The following is a 20004-nucleotide window of genomic DNA, read 5'->3' as shown; positions in this document are numbered from 1 at the left end:
ATCCTTGTTCTCCGTTCGCATGATTCCTTCTTAGTCTTGATATAAAAACAATCAAATAAAGTAAATTGGCAAAACCATTTTTTTGTTATGCATATTAGTAAATTATGAATTTTTTATAACTAAAGTAAATAAGATTTATTAATTTTGTAAAAACTCAAGCCAAACATTTTTTACATATTACAAGTGTTTCGATATTCTAAAAGAAACAATATTATTGTATGATATTAATTTTGGTTTATAAATTTATATAATAAATATTTATTATTTTGATAGATGAAGATTAATAAATGATAAAATCCGTTAATATAGTTGTTTTAAATAAAAACATCATAATTGTCGAACTATATTTATAATTAAGCATATCAAATATGTTTTGTTTCAAAGATATTATAATTGTTGAAATATATTTACATTTAATAGTATAAGATAATTACCAAAAGTATGAATGTAATTTATTTATTTTAAAAGATATTTAATTCAATTTGTTAAAATTTAAAAGAATTTTTTTTGTTAAATGATAGTTTAAACTTTTTGTTTAATTTAAAAATTAAAAACTTTTACTGCCAAATAAAATTTTTTTCTATTTTTTTTAAAAGTTAGCAACTCCAAAAAATATTGCATGTCAAACCACTAAAGAGCAAAAAGGACCATCCCACTACCCATGTGGCCATGTCATATATTTATATTTTCATATTTATAGAATTAACATTTTAGAATTATAATTCATTTTTAAACATTTAATTTTTATACTCTCATTTGTTTATCCTGTTGGTCTTAACAATAAGATGTATTTAAACTTAAATAAATAAATGTTATGAACATGTGGACTATATTTGATTTTAAAAAGTGACAGTCAAATATTTCATAGTATATAAAATTTGTCATTTTCCAAACACCAATAAACTACTTTTACTACATTCAAATACATATAGAGAAATCAAATATCCTATTTTTTTTTTTATCATTTTCTTATGAGAAAAGGTATTATACATTTAAGATATTAGGACATTTGTTATCTAAAAATGGATCTAAATGGCAAGAAGATAGTTATAAAAAAGGAAATGACATAAATGTCCTACAAAGTTTTTAGGATTGGTCGATTCAATCTCTAAACATTTTGTCGGGTTTTATGTGAGTATAAACTAGGATATAATATGTTCTTTTAGTCCATTTCAACCTGTAATAGTTGGTTAACCATGAGATAGTGGCCATTTACAAAAAAAAAAAAAAAAAGAAAAAAAAAACTCACATTGTGCCCCTATAAAATCAAAAAAATAAGTTCGGGGATCAAATGTTTATGCCACAAGATCGATTTCACAACACAGAAAGATATATTTCAAATTGAAAAATGGAAACATAAAAAGTTCACAATTCACATCGAATAAACAAAACTAACTACTAAATTTTACTTAATTAGATGAAGAAACATGTCTGTTGACATGATGTCAGGATCTTTAAAATTCATGTTCCAATAGCTCATTCTATTTTTGAAACCGAGGGTTTCTTCTGATTTTCTTGTTTTCCAGCTAGGATTGAGGATAGAGGTAGTGGTGTCACATGGTTGATCAGGCGAATTTGGGGTTTAGCATTTGGATTGTTATCGTTAATTCCATTATCAGGTTTCTTCTTCTCCCAAATCACTTCGATCTTGTGGCATAAACTTTTGATCCCAATTTTTTTTTTTTTTTTGCTTTATAAGGGCATAATGTGAATTCTTTTTGGTCTAAATGGCAGTGTCACATGGTGAACTGGTTATTACATATTGAAATAGACTATACCCCTATGATATCCGACAAAAACTTTAAAAACTGAATCGATCGATTCTAAAAACTTTATAGTTATTCCCCATAAAGAAAATATTTAATTTTTATATATAAATATAACTTTATAAAAGAACCACCCCTTTTTTCGGAAGTCTTCTGGGAGGAATCTTTGGAGATCAAGGAAACTGACTACCAATCAGATAAATATTCATGAACTTCAGTATCTTCCAAAACACAAAACCACGTATTATCTCGTATATCAAGGAAGAATCAAGGAAAAATGCCTGGAGAAGACTACGAAGAGGAAGAAGAACAGATGCCATTGCTGCAGACCTCAGCTCTTAAACTCACTGGTATGCTCTACTTCACTCCTTATATGCGTGCTCCATGAATTAGAAAATCAAACGAACCAATAAACGATACGATACAAGCTGAATTTAAGGGGAAAAAAAGGTTATTTGTTAAGTTGATTTATTAAAGGTATAAAGTAGATTCTGGTGGTGTTTGGGGGTATTGAGTTTTATCATTTATGAGGTATTTATCTGTTTGGTTTGTGTTGTGGATGGGGAAGGAAACGTATGGACAGCCCTAGCACATTTGATAGCTGGAGTGATAGGGTCAGGGGTTTTGTCAATGGCTTGGAGCATGGCACAGCTGGGTTGGATTGCTGGGCCACTATCTATTATACTCATTGCATTCTTCTCCCTTGTGTCTGCCTTCCTTATCAGCAACATTCAACTCTGTTCCAACCACCCTAGCATTACCATAAACCGCTCCTACCTGCAGGCTGTTCACACGATTTTAGGTGAGGCCGACCGTGTTATTATATTAATTTATAACCACTTCCAGGCTGCAACTGAATATCTATCTCCTTTTCTACTTTGGATCAAAGGATATAAGAATGGATTGATATGTGGATGCTTGGTATACTTCAGTCTATTCAAAACAGGAGTTGTCTATGTAATCACATCCGGAATCTGCATGAGGTATGGTATGCTTAATAACTTTTTTTTTTTTACCAATTTTATATTTGTACCTTAATGGAAGTATGGAACTTACGTCTTTCTGCCTAAGCAGTAAGCAATGTGCAATTTTTATTTTACAATCACAATTAATGCATGATTCATTCATTGCAACAGTATCTGATTTCCTATTTTGTGTTTAGTAGATATATTAGATACTGAATTTGTTTGGTGAAAAGAGCAATTAGGCAATCAAATTGTTACCATGAAGAAGGGCATGAGGGTGATTGTGAATACAAGAATGAATACTATATGGTTGCTTTTGGTATTGTTGAAATATTGGCTTCTCAAATACCCAACATTTTTCATACGAAATGGATCTCAATTATTGCTGCAGCCATGTCCCTGACCTATTCCTGTATTGGAATAGGACTTGGGATAGCCCAAGTAATAGGTAAATATTGTTGTTGGAGCGGAAATTAATAATGCATGTACATGTAAAGATGAAGAAGTTGAATATGGCAGGACAAGGGAGGATTGAAGGGAGCATGAATGGAATCTCAACTAGTAATCCAAGTCAGAAAGTATGGTTGGTTGGCGAAGCTATTGGGGATATTTCATTTTCGTTTACATATTCATTAATCCTTCTTGAGATACAGGTAGGTATGGCAAGCATATATATATATATATAATAATACTAATAATATTTGGCCCAAGCAAGATGATGATTCATGCACTTTTTTCTGTTGTAGAGCACTTTGAAGTCACCTCCGCCTCAAAAAGAGACCATGAAGAAGGTGTCCACTATTGGAGTCCTTATAACTGCTTCCTTGTACATCTGCTGTGGTGCATCTGGGTATGCAGCCTTTGGAGATTCAACTCCTGGGAATCTCTTGACTGGGTTTGGATTTTATGAACCGTATTGGCTTGTAGACTTTGGTAATGCATGCATTGTTCTCCACTTAGTTGGCGGTTATCAGGTACTTTTTTTGATTGTGGTTTTTCAGTCTTCTTTCTTTCTTTCTTGTTGATTAAGAATAAGATACATTGATTTGATTACAGATATATAGTCAGACATTGTTTGCTATTGTGGAAGGATGGTATGCGGAAAAGTTCCAGATAATCACAAGGGAAATGGATGTTGGGATTGGGAGTTTGAGAGTGAACCCTTTTAGGTTATGTTTTCGAACTACATATGTTGTTTTGACAACGACAGTAGCGATTTTATTCCCTTACTTCAATCAAGTCCTCGCCTTTTCAGGATCAATCATCTTTTGGCCCTTGACCATATATTTCCCTGTTGAGATGTACTTTCTGCACAACAGGATTCTCCCTTGGACAACCACCTGGATTCTTCTTCGTATTTATACCATTTTTTGTATGCTTCTAACAATTTTTACTTTCGCTGCTTCCCTTCAAGGATTGGTTTCCAAAAGATTTGGTTAGTATTTTTCTCCAAAATTATATACATTACATTTCACAATATGGATCCCAAGACCAGATAACCTACAGTACTTTTTTTTCATCTTTTTGCTCCTTGTAGTTTTCAAATAAACAGAAATGGTCCCTGAGAGAGAAAAAGTTACATAAATAGTCCCTGTTGTTATTTATTTGTTTTTTTTTTTTCTTTTCCGAATTTGGATTCATGACAGCCCACCCGATTTTCAGGTTTTATATTAGTCCCTTTTTTATTTTTTCTCAAATTTGGTCCAAGCTTTTTTAAAAAGTTTTCCAACTTTATTTTTATATATTTTTCTAAAACTTGGTTTGTTTCGATAAATAATTTTTCCTTTTAAATCTTTTTTACAACTGTCTTTTTACAAATTCATTTTACAAAATTGACATTCTATTTGTTTACTTTATATATTCTTGTGTAGATTTTTCCTTTTAAAAGTTTATTCTTTTTCAATTCACTTCCTATCTTTTTACAAAACAAATTTCATATATGTAGGTTGTAAAAATATGTAATTTTTTTTAAATAGTTGTTTTCACCAACCAATATGCATTATTATGTATAATTATTCGTAATATACTATAAATCATGTCTTTTTATAGTTGCTAGAGTTTTAATAAATACAATGTTGTAATTGTGTATGTATTTGTGACAAATGTATTTTTGCACGACTTTGTCTTTGTGTACGTATGTGTGACTTTATCATGTATGTGTGTATGTATGGATGTGTATGTGTGTGGCAAAAATGAATATACATTGCTATTTCTATTTTTGTAACCTATATATATATATATATATATATATATATATATATATATATATATATATATATATATATATATATATATATATATAGGTGGGTTCAATTGAGAAAATAAAAAAGGTTGAGAATGGGGGAATCATTCCCAGCCACTCATTTTATTCAAGCATAAAAAGACACGGTGGCAAACTTGTAAATATGAGAACAACCTTAAATCTCAAATACGTATCTGTAGTTCAAACTCATTCATCGTTCATCATCCAAATTTCTTCTCCAACTTTCAACAATCATTCAGATTTCTTCAATTAAACCATCATCAATATCATCCGGTGCTAATCAATCATCGATCTTCGTCAATAATCAACATAATTCAACAGTTAACAACAAAAATTCGTTTTTGGTTCTTTTAATTCAACCTTCAATTGTGCTTGAATACGATCAGATCTTCAACATCTATGATTAATTATACTTCCAGCGTTATTAGATCAACATCATTGATAATCAACAAAAATCCACTTCATATCATTCATTCAACATCGATTATCAAATAAAACTTGAAAATTGAGGTTAGAAAAATATCAAATCGTTTTTTTTTTTTTTTTTTTTTTTTTTTTTTTTTTTTTTTTTTTTTAAATTTCATATAATTCTCTATCAATCTACTCTTTTGTAAGATTTAAATGGTCAAAATATCATGTTTTTAACATTTTTAAAAAAGTTAAATTGTATGCACTCCAACTGTTTGATGAAATGCATGAACTAAATTACCACGTTATATTCATATATGAATATGTTTTCTCAGTATATGATTATTAAAACAAAAAACAAATATGCAAGTCTGTATGTTATTCATATGTGAATAACATATAAAAATTATATATATTTGTGAAAATACCTTGTAATATTCATATGTGAATATACTGTGTAATATTCATAAGTGAATATATTATCTAATATTCACAAATGAATATACTATGTAATATTCACATGTGATATACCATGTAATACTATGTAATATTCAGATATGAAAATATTATCTAATATTCATAAGTGAATATACCATCTAATATTCACAAGTGAATATACTATGTAATATTCATAAGTGAATGCATCGTCTAATATTTAAATATGAATATACTATGTTTATTATATGCTATATTCATATATGAATGATACTTAAATTGTAAAAAAAAAATTAATCATAGTTTTTATTCATAACTGAATAACGAATGTACTGTAGTAAAAACCTGATTCATTTTTATTCACTTATGAATAACGATAGTTGAAAATATAAAAAAAAAATTATTTTATCTTAAAACTATATCAATATGGATGTTTATTTGTAGAGAATAAAAAATCATGAATTTTGGTATATTTAAAATCATTTTTTGATAAAAATAGCTTATAAAAATTAAAAAAAAAAAACGAAAAAAACTATGTTTTTGTATATATTAAGGTAATGATTGGCATAGTTTAAAGAAATATGTTATGTTGGAAAACACATGTGCATTCGTTTCCCATTTCCGCCGGTACAATGGAGGATTTTGCGGCAAAAATAAATGATTGACTGAGAATGATTCCTCCATTCTCAACCTTTTTTTTTTTTTTTCTCAATTGAACTCTCCCCTATATATATATATATATATATATATATATATATATATATATATATATATATATATATATATATATATATATATATATATATATATATATATATATATATATATATATATATCATAAAACAAATATTGGTTAAACTCTCGCCTCAGACTTAAAACCATCGTTCCTTCCATGATGCAAGTAAGAGGGGCCTTCATCTGACGAAATATGACAACTGAAGATTTAATATTTATGAAAATGAGAAATGGGTGGATTTAAACAAGTTCGATTTCAAATAGGGTTGATTACAAACTGGACATAGAAACTTGGGGTTTTGTGGATTCAACAAGTGCTAGATTTTAAGTTTAAAAATCAAGAGTTGGTGTTTTAATTTTTAAGTCAAGAACAAGGTGGAATATAGTCATACCTTCATTTTGTTCAATCTAGTTCATCGATCTTTAGAACCGAATTTAGATTTGATATCGTATATTTATTTTAATTTTTCTAAGAGAACAGGTTCAATATTTGGAAAAGTTTACTCAATAATTAAATAGATAAATACCATTATTATCTTACTTCGTACCAACTACATCAACATATATCAACATATATGTTAATGCTGAAGCCTGAAGTAGGAAGCAAAAGCGAGATGCAACTAGAAAATGATGACCCTTTGAAATATTATACAAAAAACCTTTAATTTTATACATTTTTTACATTTTTATCATAAATATGATTTTTAATTTTATATATTTTTTACGTTCTTACCATAACTAAACATCACATAAATACGTTTTTTTTTAAATACAAATAATTTTTTAGAAGTATAGATACATATTTTTACATACATAGAGATATATCAATCAAAAATGTGTTTATGTGAAAAAAATATAATTATACTTCTAAAAACGTAAAAATGCATATTTTTCTATAAACGTATAAATACACATTTATATCTAAAATGTAATTATAGTTCTAAAAGCGTAAGAAAATATGTATTTGTACTTTAAAAAATATAAAAATACATATTATATTTCTATAGAAGTATAAATACATCATTATAATTCTAAAAAACATATAAATACATATGCATGCTTTTAAAAATACATATTTATACTTTTATAAAAATATAAATTTATATCTTTATGTTTTTAGAAATATAACTAATTTTTTTCATATAAAAACGCTTTTGATTGATATATTTCTAGATACTTAGAAACATGGATCAATATTTCTAAAAAATATATTAATAGTTTAAAAAAGTTTATTTTTTATTTATAAAAAACATAAAAATATATATTTATATTTCTAAAAAATATATTTATATGATATTTAGATAAAAAAAAAAACCGTATATAAATATGTATTTTTGTACATGTATACATAAAATATAAAATCTAACATAAGATAAAAACATAAAATATTTATAAATTTAAAATATTTTTTATAAATTTGTGAAAACTTACTACGAAAACAAAACCAAAAAAAAGGAAAAAAGAATCATCAAGATAAACCTACAAGATTTGTAAAACTTATTATATCAAAAAGTCTATCATAAATAGAAAAACAGATATGTATTATCACATATCGAACACAGAAGAATCGACCAATGGCCGGACGAGACCAGCAGACGCCATTGTTGCAAACCTCACCTCATAAACTAACTGGTTGAGTCTACTTCTCTCAGTGAATTAATCAACGGGTCTTTTAAATTCATAAGGCGATCCGATTAATTTTGTTTCTGACGATATTGACTAGGGTGTAGGAACTTGATGATGATGATGATGATGATGTTAATGAATTGATATTTGTGTTTTTGATTGAAGGCAATGTATGGACAGCCCTAGCACATATTATAACTGGAGTAATAGGGTCAGGGGTGCTATCGTTGGCATGGAGCATGGCACAGCTGGGGTGGATTGCGGGTCCATTGTCTCTTTTACTCTTCGCCTTTTTTACCCTTGTCTCTGCATCCTTTATCTGTGACATCCATCTTTATGCTAACCCTAACCCTAACAATGGCACCACCACCATGATTATGAACCGCTCCTACTTGCAGGCGGTTCAGACTATTTTAGGTGAGTTTGTATTATTTTGACTTGTGGTTCATAAACATCGATTTAGATTTACAACTTTGTATTTGGATTTCAGGAAAGAAAAATGGATGGGTATGTGGATGCTTGGTATATTTCAGTATATTCAAAACTGGAGTTGTGTATACAATTACATCTGCGATTAGCATGAGGTATGCTAAATTTTCTACAAATTGAAATTCTATTGTGTTAGCAACAACTAAGTGTCAAGTGTATACAATTTGCATATGTTAGTTGTTATGAAATGTTGAAGTTTGAAGGTTTTGACAGGGCAATTAGGCAATCAAATTGCTACCACAAAGAAGGGCATGAAGCTGCTTGCGAATATGAGGATACCTACTATATGCTTTTGTTTGGAATTGTTGAAATAGCAGCGTCTCAAATACCCAACATTTTTCATACAAAATGGCTATCGGTTATTGCTGCAACCATGTCCTTCACCTATTCTTTTATTGGAATGGGACTTGGATTGGCCCAAGTAATAGGTATGGATCTCTCTCTCAAGTCTCAATCGGTCATCAATTTAAGCGAAGCATCTGATGAAGTGATGGAAATTGGACAGGACAAGGGAAGATCCAAGGTAGCATCAATGGCATCTCAACAACCAACCCCACACAAAAAGTATGGCTGGTTGCTCAAGCTCTTGGAGACATTGCATTTTCATTTACGTTTTCGCTCATCCTTCTTGAAATACAGGTACAGTGTGATATTGTGTCCTTTTTTTTTTTTTTTTTTTTTTTCATGAAATGCTGATTGATGATTGGTGGTATAGAGCACTTTGAAGACACCCCCATCTCAAAAAGAGACAATGAAGAAGGCTTCCAGCATTGCAATCTTTACAACCAGTTTCTTCTACCTATGCTGTGGTGGTTGTGGGTATGCAGCCTTTGGAGATTCGACTCCTGGGAATCTTTTGACTGGGTTTGGATTCTATGAACCATTCTGGCTCATAGACTTTGGTAACGCATGCATTGTTCTCCATCTGGTTGGAGGGTATCAGGTAATCATATTTAATTTAAGATATCATAATTTGAATTTTGATTTTTGATTGTGTGTATGTTTGGCAGATATACAGTCAGACATTGTTTGCAATTGTGGAAAGATGGTATGCTGAAAAGTTCCCCGAAAGCATGTTAGCAAGGGAAAGGGATGTTAGGGTCTGTTTGTTTATTACTATAAAAAGTGTGAATCCTGTTAGAATATGCTTTCGGACGATATACGTGATATTGACCATGTCAGTAGGGATGATGTTCCCTTACTTCAACCAAGTCGTGGCATTTGCAGGGTCGGTCATCTTCTGGCCTTTGACCATTTATTTCCCTGTTGAGATGTACTTTGTGCACAACAAGGTTGTACCTTGGTCCCTCAACTGGATTCTTCTTCGTATTTATACCATTTTTTGTCTCATCGTGACACTTTATATTTTGGCTGGCTCCATTCAAGGACTCGTCGCCAAAAGATTTGGCTAGTACTATTTGTAATTCTCCAAAATTTAAACAAATAACATGTCTTGTAATTACCAAACCGTTTAATATAGGAAGGATTTTAGACTCTCAACATTATTTCTATACTTTGGTACCACTTATGATATAACAGTCATGAATCTTGACCATTTCATAAAAGAGTAAGGTCTCGTTTGATAGTTGCTGATTGAGAAAGTGCTGACCGGGAAAGGTCTGTCTAAGAAATCCCGACTGAGTAAGAAATAATATTGTTTGATTATACATTTGACTGAATGTGCTGACTGATGAAAAATGACCATTTTACCCTGCTGTGATATATAGAGATAGATGACGTTACTGAATAATTATAAAAACATACAAATTGTAAATTACACATAAGTCATTTAAAAATCCAAATAAAAATTGTCATACAAAATGTAAATTAATATTTAAAGTAATTTATCATAAGTTTTATCAAGATCAAGAACAATTTTAAATATAAATCAATTTTCTACCAATATTCAAGTAAAACATCAATATTCAAGTAATTCAAATTGCAACAAAGGTATAAACCAACATCCTAAAACATAAATATTTAAACTAGTTTCTCATAACTTTTTATCAAGATGAAGATAAACACCGAAATTGCTTCCAATTCACAAAAAATAACAAGTTAACAATTAAGGTCAATTCTATCAACATATACCTAAACAATTTCATAACATTTGGATTTTGATTTCATAATAAAACAAACGAATTCTTTCCCCTTGAAGAACATTGATTTCAATACTCGTTTGACAATGGTGTCACATCTAATAACACAATATTGCTCACATTTCTAGACAAAACACCAGCCTAAAATTACAAAGGGCAACATCATCATAACTTTTTCCTAAATAGTTCTTGAAAATTGGAGTAAACATAGGAATCTATGATACAGACCTGAACTGAAGCTCCAAGAGCAACAACTTCATCTAGATTGACTGTAACATTTGGTTCTTTAGATGTCATCTTTTTAACAAGCTCTTGAACAACAGGGATACTTGTTGATCCACCAACAAGAACCACTTCATCAAGATATTTCAGAGAGAGGTTTGCATCTTTTAATGCTGTTTCAACAGGCGTCTTTAGCCTATGCCAAACAAAGAACAAACAAACTGGTTATTGAAAGTTATCATATTGATTCTTGAAGAGTGACAATTACTTGAATCATCAAGAAAACAAATTAACTCAAGTACCTATCTAGTAAATCAGAGCACAACTCCTTGAACTTTGCCCTTGTTAGTGTAGTATCAATATGTTTTAGGCCATCTGATGTTGTTGTAATAAAAGGTAAACTGCAAAAAACAGAACCCATCAACAATTCTCTGTTTTGGGCCAATAGTTTCTGTGAGACGTTGAAGCGCTTATTTATCTTTAAGAAGATCTATACCTTCATCCCTCTTGAAAGTTTCAGCAAGACAATCAACAATTCTCTGTTTAAAATTCAAGAAAAATGTTAGGGATGTGGTTATCAAGAATGTATGTGTAACACGCGACATGATCCCAATTCCTAACCTTGTTAAAGTCATCTCCTCCCAAATGGGTGTCTCCTGAGGTTGAAAGTACCTCAAAAACACCATCACCAACCTCAAGCACTGAATAAAGAACATGGGACGAGATGACGAGCAAGATGGTGGCGACCGACGATGATATGATTTAATGTTATTTATAGTTGTTGTTATCAATAATTAATTTTTAAAATTTATTTGCTTAATGTTTTAATTTCTATCATTATAACTTGTTAAAATATCAAACATTGTTTTTTTTTTTTATTTTAAAGGTAACAATGTAATTATTTATATAGATTTATTTTTAACTATTTTTATTGTAAATTATTTGAAGCTACTTATTTGAAATTTTTTCATGATTATAAAAATATTTTTAGGAAATATTTTAGTTAAATTGATATTACAATTTAGTTTTTGCATTTATCACTACAATTTATCATTTTTAACTATTTACAAAATATTTTTTGGTTTTTTAAGTGGAACTGAAATTTATATTTAAGTTGACACTGTAATTTTATATTTAAATTAACAATTTAAGTATTTTGTCCAAACTGTTCAAAAGTTGTAGCTTTAAACTGATAATGGTTTACATATAACAACATTTTAAATATATTAAATTAAGTATAATATGTTAAAACTTAAATAAATAAGTTTATAAGTATAAGTAAAGATATTATTTTAAAATTGAAATTTAGTTTATTTATGATTACACTTTAGGTTTGATATTTATTTCACCTTAATAACCAACTTATAATCATTATTAGAAAGACACTACAATTTATCATTTTTGTCTATTTACAAAATATTTTTTGGGTTGTTTAAGTTAAAATAAAATTTATATTTAAGTTGACCCTATAATATTATATTTAAATTAATAATGTAAGTATATTATACAAATTGTTCTAAAATTGTATCTTTAAAATGATAATGGATTACATCCAACAATATATTAAAACTAATACATTAACTATAATATGTTAAAAGTTTTAAAAAATAACTTTATAAGTAAGAGTAAATATATTATTTTAATATTAAAATTTAATTTATATATGATTATACTTTAGGTTTGATATTTATTTAACCTTATTAACCAACTTATATTTATTATTAGAAAAAATTGAAAAGTCAAGGAAGTTTCAAATGAATGTGGGGAAAGGAAAAATGCATGTGAGTTTCAAATGAATATGGTGAAAGGAAAAATGCATCATTTATAAGTAGAAGTAAATATATTATTTTAATAAAAAACATAATTTTATAAGTAGAAGTAAAGATATTATTTTAATATTGAAATTTAGTTTATATATGATTACACTTTAGGTTTGATATTTATTTAACCTAATTACCAGATTATTATTATTATTATTATTATTATTACTATTATTATTATTATTATTATTATTATTATTATTATTATTATTATAAAGAAATTGAAAAGTCATGGGAGTTTCAAATGAATGTGGTGAAAGAAAAAAAGAATGGAGGTTTCAAATGCACGAGATTCAAGAAAAAATGCTAACTTTATAAGTATGTATGACCCGGCGAGATGGCGGCGACCGGCGATGAGGCAATAGCTGTCTGTCGATGTCACTACTACAAAAAGCGTGAAAAGAGTCCCCAATTAGGATTCAGTTTTTGGAAAAACCGAGATATATAATGAAAAAAACGGGTTCTAAAAGAGAAATTGTAATACGACCCGATTTATATTAAGAACCGGATCATATACTAAAATTAAATAAGCCGGTTTTTATTCATTGAACCGTGTCTTATAACCTTACAATTATATGACCCGCTTCTTAAAATAAAACCGAGCCTTATTCTCTTTCCCTTGAGAACAACTCTATATTCAAACTTTTTTTCATCAAGTTTTTGTACATTTGGTACTCCTTTTTCATATATATTAGACTTGTACACATCATGTGTCTTATATAAACTTTCAAAACAAGTCATACCAGGAAGCCATATGACCCGTTTTCAACAACCAGGTGTTTTTACTTCATTTAGAAAAATGCAAATGTGGCTTAATGACTTGTTTTTGTTTTGAACAACTATGAATTTATTAAGCAACACACAAAAAGGAAGTTGGAACAAAGTACAATATTAAGCAACAAGAAGAGCCAAAGAAACAAAAGCTAAGCTAAACAAACAGAGAACTAAAAGCAATAAGAAAACACCCCACAAGGTTAAAAAGGTCCAAATAGCAAAGATGTATCCCACCAGCAACCTAGAGAGCATAACAGACCAGAACATAAGCTAATGGATGAATAGAGGCTGAAAACTTCAGTCAACAAGCACCACACTGAAAAACGCCAAGCAGGGGCAAAATGGTCAGTAAACCAAAAAAAAAAAACCCACCAAAATTTAGAAAGAAATTAACAAGGAGCACAAATAGAACTATAGAAGATCAAGAAAGTATGCCAGCAACTCCAAAGAACACCAGATAGATGATGCCTGTGCATTTGAGTAAATAAATAAATACAACTATATTTTCTTCCTTATCACGTTGAAAATCATTCACTGTGAAAAAAAAAATAAACAGATAAGATATCCTTTACTCAAATACTTAACTGAGCATGAATAAAACTTTAAATTTTAAAGCTAAAAAGATATTGATAAAAACATTGATTGAAAGTTAATTACCACTGATTCCAATGATTATCTATTTAATTGGTGTTTTTTCTTCCATTCACGCACACAAAAAAACAGAGACCATATGAAAAAAGTTGCATTTATTCATCAATTAGCATGTACAGAAAACCAAGTGAAATTATGTGCAGACAATCAATAAATCTTGTATGACCAGACTTTATATTTTGATCCAATTAACGAAGTTATGCCAAGTCAAGAATGTTTATCAAAAGACTGAGAAATTAACAACATACCTCCAACAATTGGTTCTAACTTCTCAAGATTGGTGAATACGGCGATAGAGGTGATGAAAATGGAAGAGGAAAAAAAAAAGAATAGAATAACCTGATGGCTTCTGGATGTTCTAACTAGTTTACAACATCAACATCCACATCAGACCCATTTTAGGTAGAACAAATTAACAACTTAAGATTGCTTTAGTATAAATAAAACAAAGAAATCAAGTAGTTACTGTTTTACTTGTAGGTGTTACATTCGATAGTGTAAGAAGATTACCATCGATGTGTCAAAATCAAGTTTTTTCATCAACATCTTTATGTGCTCTCTATGTCGGGTACTAAACAAAAAAAATGGTTTTTTGGACATATGAGACCTATGTTTGCTCTATATTTAATCATGTCTTTATCAATCTTTAAATTTATGCACTCTACAAAAAAATAGATAAGATACACTCAAAAGATTAACTGATCATGAATAAACTTTAAATTTTAAAGTTCTAGATATTGATAAAAAAACAAATCTGAAAGATAACTATTACTGATTCATATGAGTATCTAATCAATTGTTATTTATTCTTCCATTTACACACATGTAAAAAGTAGAGATGCCACATGAACATAGTTGTATTCGTTCATCAATTAGCATATGCAGAAAATCAAGTGAAAAAAAGATAGAAGCTGATTTGAAAGTATCTCTAAACCTAGTTAAGTGCATACTTATAATTGATTCCAGTTCTTTGCAACTCCATTCAATTATATGATAACATATGTTTAGTGTTTACTTATATTTGGACACAAAAATAAAAATTTGTTTATGTATGCAGAAAACTGAGACCTCACATCATGAATGGTGGGAAAGTGTAAACTACGATACAATTACTATTCTTTTTTAAGTCTAGGTATGTATTCGTAATCCTACTGTTTGCTTTTATTAGCTTTACCATTTTCTGCAACACGAAAACAACATACTTATATTACTACTTGTATATCACTGCCAAATAATTATAAAATAAAAAATAGGGATAGAGAGTTGCCTGTGCATCTTCAGTCATTGAATTTGCATCATCTTTGACTCGTCTGGGTAGGCTGGGATACTGATTTTACACACATACATACAACAAAACATAAATCAGCTGATAGGAAACAAAAAACAAGCTTGTAAGTAATTTCTTTTAATTATTTATATCTAAGTAATTAATCTCATTGGTTAGCTGTTTTCTTTAACAGGTCGATGTCCAGACTCAAATCTCTAAAGGAGATTTGGTGCTCAGTCCAGGAGAGGACTTGTTGACAAAGGTAATAGGACCGGAGCACCCGGGCCGTACCAGGGCTGTTGTTCATGATGTTGGATTGAGAAAAGGGATGCAAGGAACTAATAAAAAAAGAGGAAAAAACATGAAAACGAAACTATTGATAAACTGCAGGCAACAATAGATCTGATGGGCTCCCAATTGGCAAAGCTACAAGCACACTTTAACTTACATCAGGGGTATAGGAACCATGCCCCAGATGATGTAAGCTTAGGGGTTCAACAAAATAATTATGGCTCGACTCCAACATTAGATGCTATGGATGCGATAAAGGTAAATGAATGTATTTATTTTCCAGTAACATCTAGAAACAATAAAAACTAAACCTGTTAACCTGTTAGTAGAGAAATTATGCTTAGGACTAGGGATTAGCAACAAAACTAAGTACTAATGTTTTTCCAATTATTTTTTTAGTGATAATATACTTGTTTAACTGATTTAACTAATATTTTTTTTCTTGGACGTTAAATATTGTTTGATTCCACATCATCATTAGAAGTGGTACTATATTTCTTTGTATATTCTTATAATTGCACAAATTATTATAAATATATACTATAAGTAAACATTCGTTTGTGAGATATGAACACCGTAGCTAAAAGTGCTACCTAAACTGCACTATGTACAAGAAGTAGCTGCGATATAATTTAATCTTTGAATTGTTTTGATATTAACTTACATAAATTTCCCTTACAGTTTTACATTCTATTCATAAGTCACCCACTTAAAAATTCAAATATAGTTATTACGTTATTATTCACTTTTTTTGTTTATTATCCTTCAAAGATCTTTTTATTTTTATTTTTGTTTTACTATATGTGTACAGATGCCTACCCCTTGTGAATTGGTGTTACCCTATGGGGAGTTGGACCAAAAATGTGCCAAGGGATTGGTCTTTCCATATGGGAATGGGTTAATACACACATTGCCTTTACGAGAAAATCACCTGAAGGTTATGATAGACGACATCGATAGTAGATATGAAAATTTTCCTCTTCGTGTGATGACAAAAGAAGTTGCTAACCTACAAGGGGCGGTTGGCACTGTAATTCAATGGCCTCGGATTGCAATTATTCTTGCAAAGGTACATATGCATTATGCTTTACTTTTTAAGCTACTATATAAACAAAAAATTATAATTGTATGTGATATTCAAATGAATTAAAATGTAGGAACAAAGAGCGAAGAAAAAAAATTCCAACCACAAGTTTGGTGCCAACAATTGCAAGGTCCGGTACAAACAAGAACATACCTAACTGAACATCCAGCAAGGCGAGGCCGATTGAATATCTTCGTGATTGCTTGAAGACCAACCAAGTGGTTAACATTGTAGTTGATTCTGGGATTTTGGAAGTCGGGACATATGATTTTTCGGTTACATGTGAAGAATATTTTCAACTGCTGAGAAAACAAACAACTGATGCTTCCATCATAACTGCTTGACAACTATAAGTCCATAAATATTTTACTATTTTTAGTTGACCATAACATTTTTTGTTTTCTTGTTTGTAGGGTTCTTCATTCAATGGTTTGGACACGTATGAACAAATGTGCCTTCTTGAACCCTTATAATATTCTAGGGGAGACATGCTAGAAAAACCCAGAGGGTGTCGTTAGTTATCTTGTTGATTCCATTCGTCTGCACCATGGAAAATTGTTTCTCATTGCACCATATTTGCAAAAGTACAATAATTTCTTATCTTTATTATTATTATTTTGTTTGTTTTCTTATTATTTACACTAAATGTTTAAACATTTCTAGTAGGCATTGGGTGCTCTTGGTGATTTCCCTTCGCAATCGCGTTGTCTATATTTTGGATTCTCTTAAGGATCGTATAGAAAAGTCTGTCGACTACCATTACCTGCTCAAAAAACATGTGGACATGTAAGAAATTACTTACATCATAGCAAGATATAAATCTTTTTATTATTTTGAACACAACACTTGTTTATTTATTTTAAGGGCTTTCATGAGGTATGAAAAAGACACTTCAACTCCAATTGGATGGATTTTTGCCGAGGTAATTCATCCTACCTAATAAATGAAAATACTTTTGCCACTTGTCATCTTCTCCTTCATTTTGACAAATGTCATTTTATAGGATTTTTAAAATTGTGATTTTCCACTTGTCATTTTTTGGGGATTTCAATTTTCTTAAAATAAATTTCCAAAAAATTCTAATGGGTTATATATATGTAAGGTTATCATTTTATTAATTTGATAATAAATTCTCATAAATTCTCTAAGAGATTTGATTTCTTTCATAAATGCTCCAAAAGATTACATTTTGTTATTGAAAAATATTATTTTATAAAACATTTAATGTTTATATATTCATATTAAATTTTTATTTTTAATAAACCCGTGTAATATACGGGTCTTACACCTAGTCTTATTATATACCAAAACAAATAATTGTTGTAGTTTCATTTGTTTGACTAATGTTCACTTTTTCTACAATTTTTAGTGCAACCAACAACTTGGTGGTTTAGAGAGCGGGCATTATGTAATGCGATGAATGTTTGATGTCTTGACGACAAGACAACATGGATTTCCTAGTAAAGTAAGTACCTTTTTAATATTTGTTCAATTTGTTTATTGCAACAAAATATTTGGCTTGTTAATGAATATGTTTAATTTTACATTTAATATAGTCCGGTAGCATATGAGATGACAAAAGTCCCTTTGAGGAAAAAATGTTGCTTGCAACTGTTGCTACCTGGTCTAGAGAGTTTTTGAATAACTATATAAATGATGTGGTCCTCTAAAAAAGCATATATGGTTAGTTATTGAATTCTAAAACTTCCTAACTTTGGTTTAATTATCTTTTGTTGTTCTTACATTTTTACTTTTATTTGTTTGTTTTTTAAGGAGGTTAGAAGAAAGAGCCATTACAATTGATTTTTTGGACAATTCCTATGCCAAGTATATATATATATATATATATATATATATATATATATATATATATATATATATATATATATATATATATATATATATACTTTTTAGTTTCCATGCAAGTTGTATGATGTATTAAATTACCAAATCCATGATTTCTTTTGCTACTTAGACAATTGTCTTTTGATTATATTTTTATCAATGACTATTATGGTTTATTTAACATTTTTACATAAAAAACATTGTTTATCTGTATAATCTGTGTTATTAATTGATAGTCTATAACTATTATACTGTCATTTTTATAAAATGATATAAAAAAAATATAAGAGTGTTAAAAGGAACCGGTTGCTTATCTAGAAACCAGGTTCTAAGTCTATTGTGGAAAAAAGGGTAAAAGTCTATTACGGCCCGGTTGTTTGTATGAATCGGTATATATTTTGTTTTCATATGCCCCGGTTATATTGAAGGGAACCGGTTCTAATATGCATAGGGAGTTGGGGCGGAAAGTGTTATATGACCCGGTTATATAAATGCAAACCGAGCTCTATTTTTAATAAAAAAAGACCCGGTTTAGAACCGGGTTCTATTACGGATTCCACATAGGACTCGCCAGCATCAAACCCGGTTGCAAAACCGACTTCTTTAAGCTATTTAATCGGGTCTTTTAACGCTTTTTGTAGTGGTGTGTGGAGCTGTCGGCAATATCCGACTGTGTTTTTTTGGGTATGCGGCTTGTGTTTTTAGGTCGTGATGGAAGAGAACCGACGGGGGAAGATGAATAAAGAGGGAAGGGTAGAAGTGTCTTATTTCCAGTCAGCAATGGGTATGAATCTGACTGACTAAGAAATTTGGGCCAACCTATCTTACCGAGAAAGCACCAAATCAAACAACCATTGTCTGATCGAGTCAGCCCAATTCGCTGACTCGACCCGGACGTGTTTCAAACACACCCTAAATTCCATATGTTTCCGGGTAATTTTCAAGTTTCACTTTCATCCCTGACCTCATTCTTTTCATCATCTCTATGATTTGTTTTCATTTCAATTTTGGTCCCTAGCTAATGTAAAATGATTGTACTACTACATTCTTTATATATATATATATATATATATATATATATATATATATATATATATATATATATATATATATATATATATATATATATATATATATATATATATAGGGAAATGATCAATTGAGAACATTCAAAAGGTTGAGAACGCGAAAACATTTCGAACCAATCAATACATAAGGGTAAATAAGTAAATGTGCATTTTAATTAAATGATTTTCCTAAATTT

The 20004-nt window shown here is 29.5% G+C and overlaps 2 protein-coding genes and 1 long non-coding RNA gene across 3 annotated transcripts; all 3 read left to right on the top strand.

Annotated features, from left to right (window-relative positions):
• Positions 1-1896: 1896 nt before the first annotated feature.
• On the top strand, positions 1897-4250 carry LOC145051786 (putative amino acid permease 7). Its single transcript, XM_078999609.1, has 7 exons — positions 1897-2116; positions 2335-2568; positions 2656-2749; positions 2965-3179; positions 3251-3384; positions 3478-3705; positions 3788-4250. The coding sequence occupies exons 1-7, from the start codon at positions 2044-2046 to the stop codon at positions 4169-4171; spliced, it is 1362 nt and encodes a 453-aa protein (XP_078855735.1). The 5' UTR covers positions 1897-2043; the 3' UTR covers positions 4172-4250.
• A 3828-nt stretch (positions 4251-8078) lies between these two features.
• LOC145051785 (putative amino acid permease 7) lies at positions 8079-10187 on the top strand. Its single transcript, XM_078999608.1, has 7 exons — positions 8079-8204; positions 8364-8615; positions 8689-8782; positions 8901-9115; positions 9193-9326; positions 9403-9630; positions 9698-10187. Exons 1-7 carry the CDS (start codon positions 8147-8149, stop codon positions 10097-10099), a joined length of 1383 nt encoding a protein of 460 aa, XP_078855734.1. The 5' UTR covers positions 8079-8146; the 3' UTR covers positions 10100-10187.
• A 7377-nt stretch (positions 10188-17564) lies between these two features.
• On the top strand, positions 17565-18343 carry LOC145051280 (uncharacterized). Its single transcript, XR_013683505.1, has 3 exons — positions 17565-17681; positions 17760-17817; positions 18265-18343. It is a non-coding gene; the product is annotated as an uncharacterized LOC145051280 (long non-coding RNA).
• Positions 18344-20004: the final 1661 nt, after the last annotated feature.

The sequence above is a fragment of the Lactuca serriola genome, chromosome 5 (assembly GCF_051521515.1).
Source record: "Lactuca serriola cultivar US96UC23 chromosome 5, Lser_US96UC23_V15, whole genome shotgun sequence".
NCBI lineage: Eukaryota > Viridiplantae > Streptophyta > Magnoliopsida > Asterales > Asteraceae > Lactuca > Lactuca serriola.
This window is presented reverse-complemented; position numbering and strand designations above follow the sequence as displayed.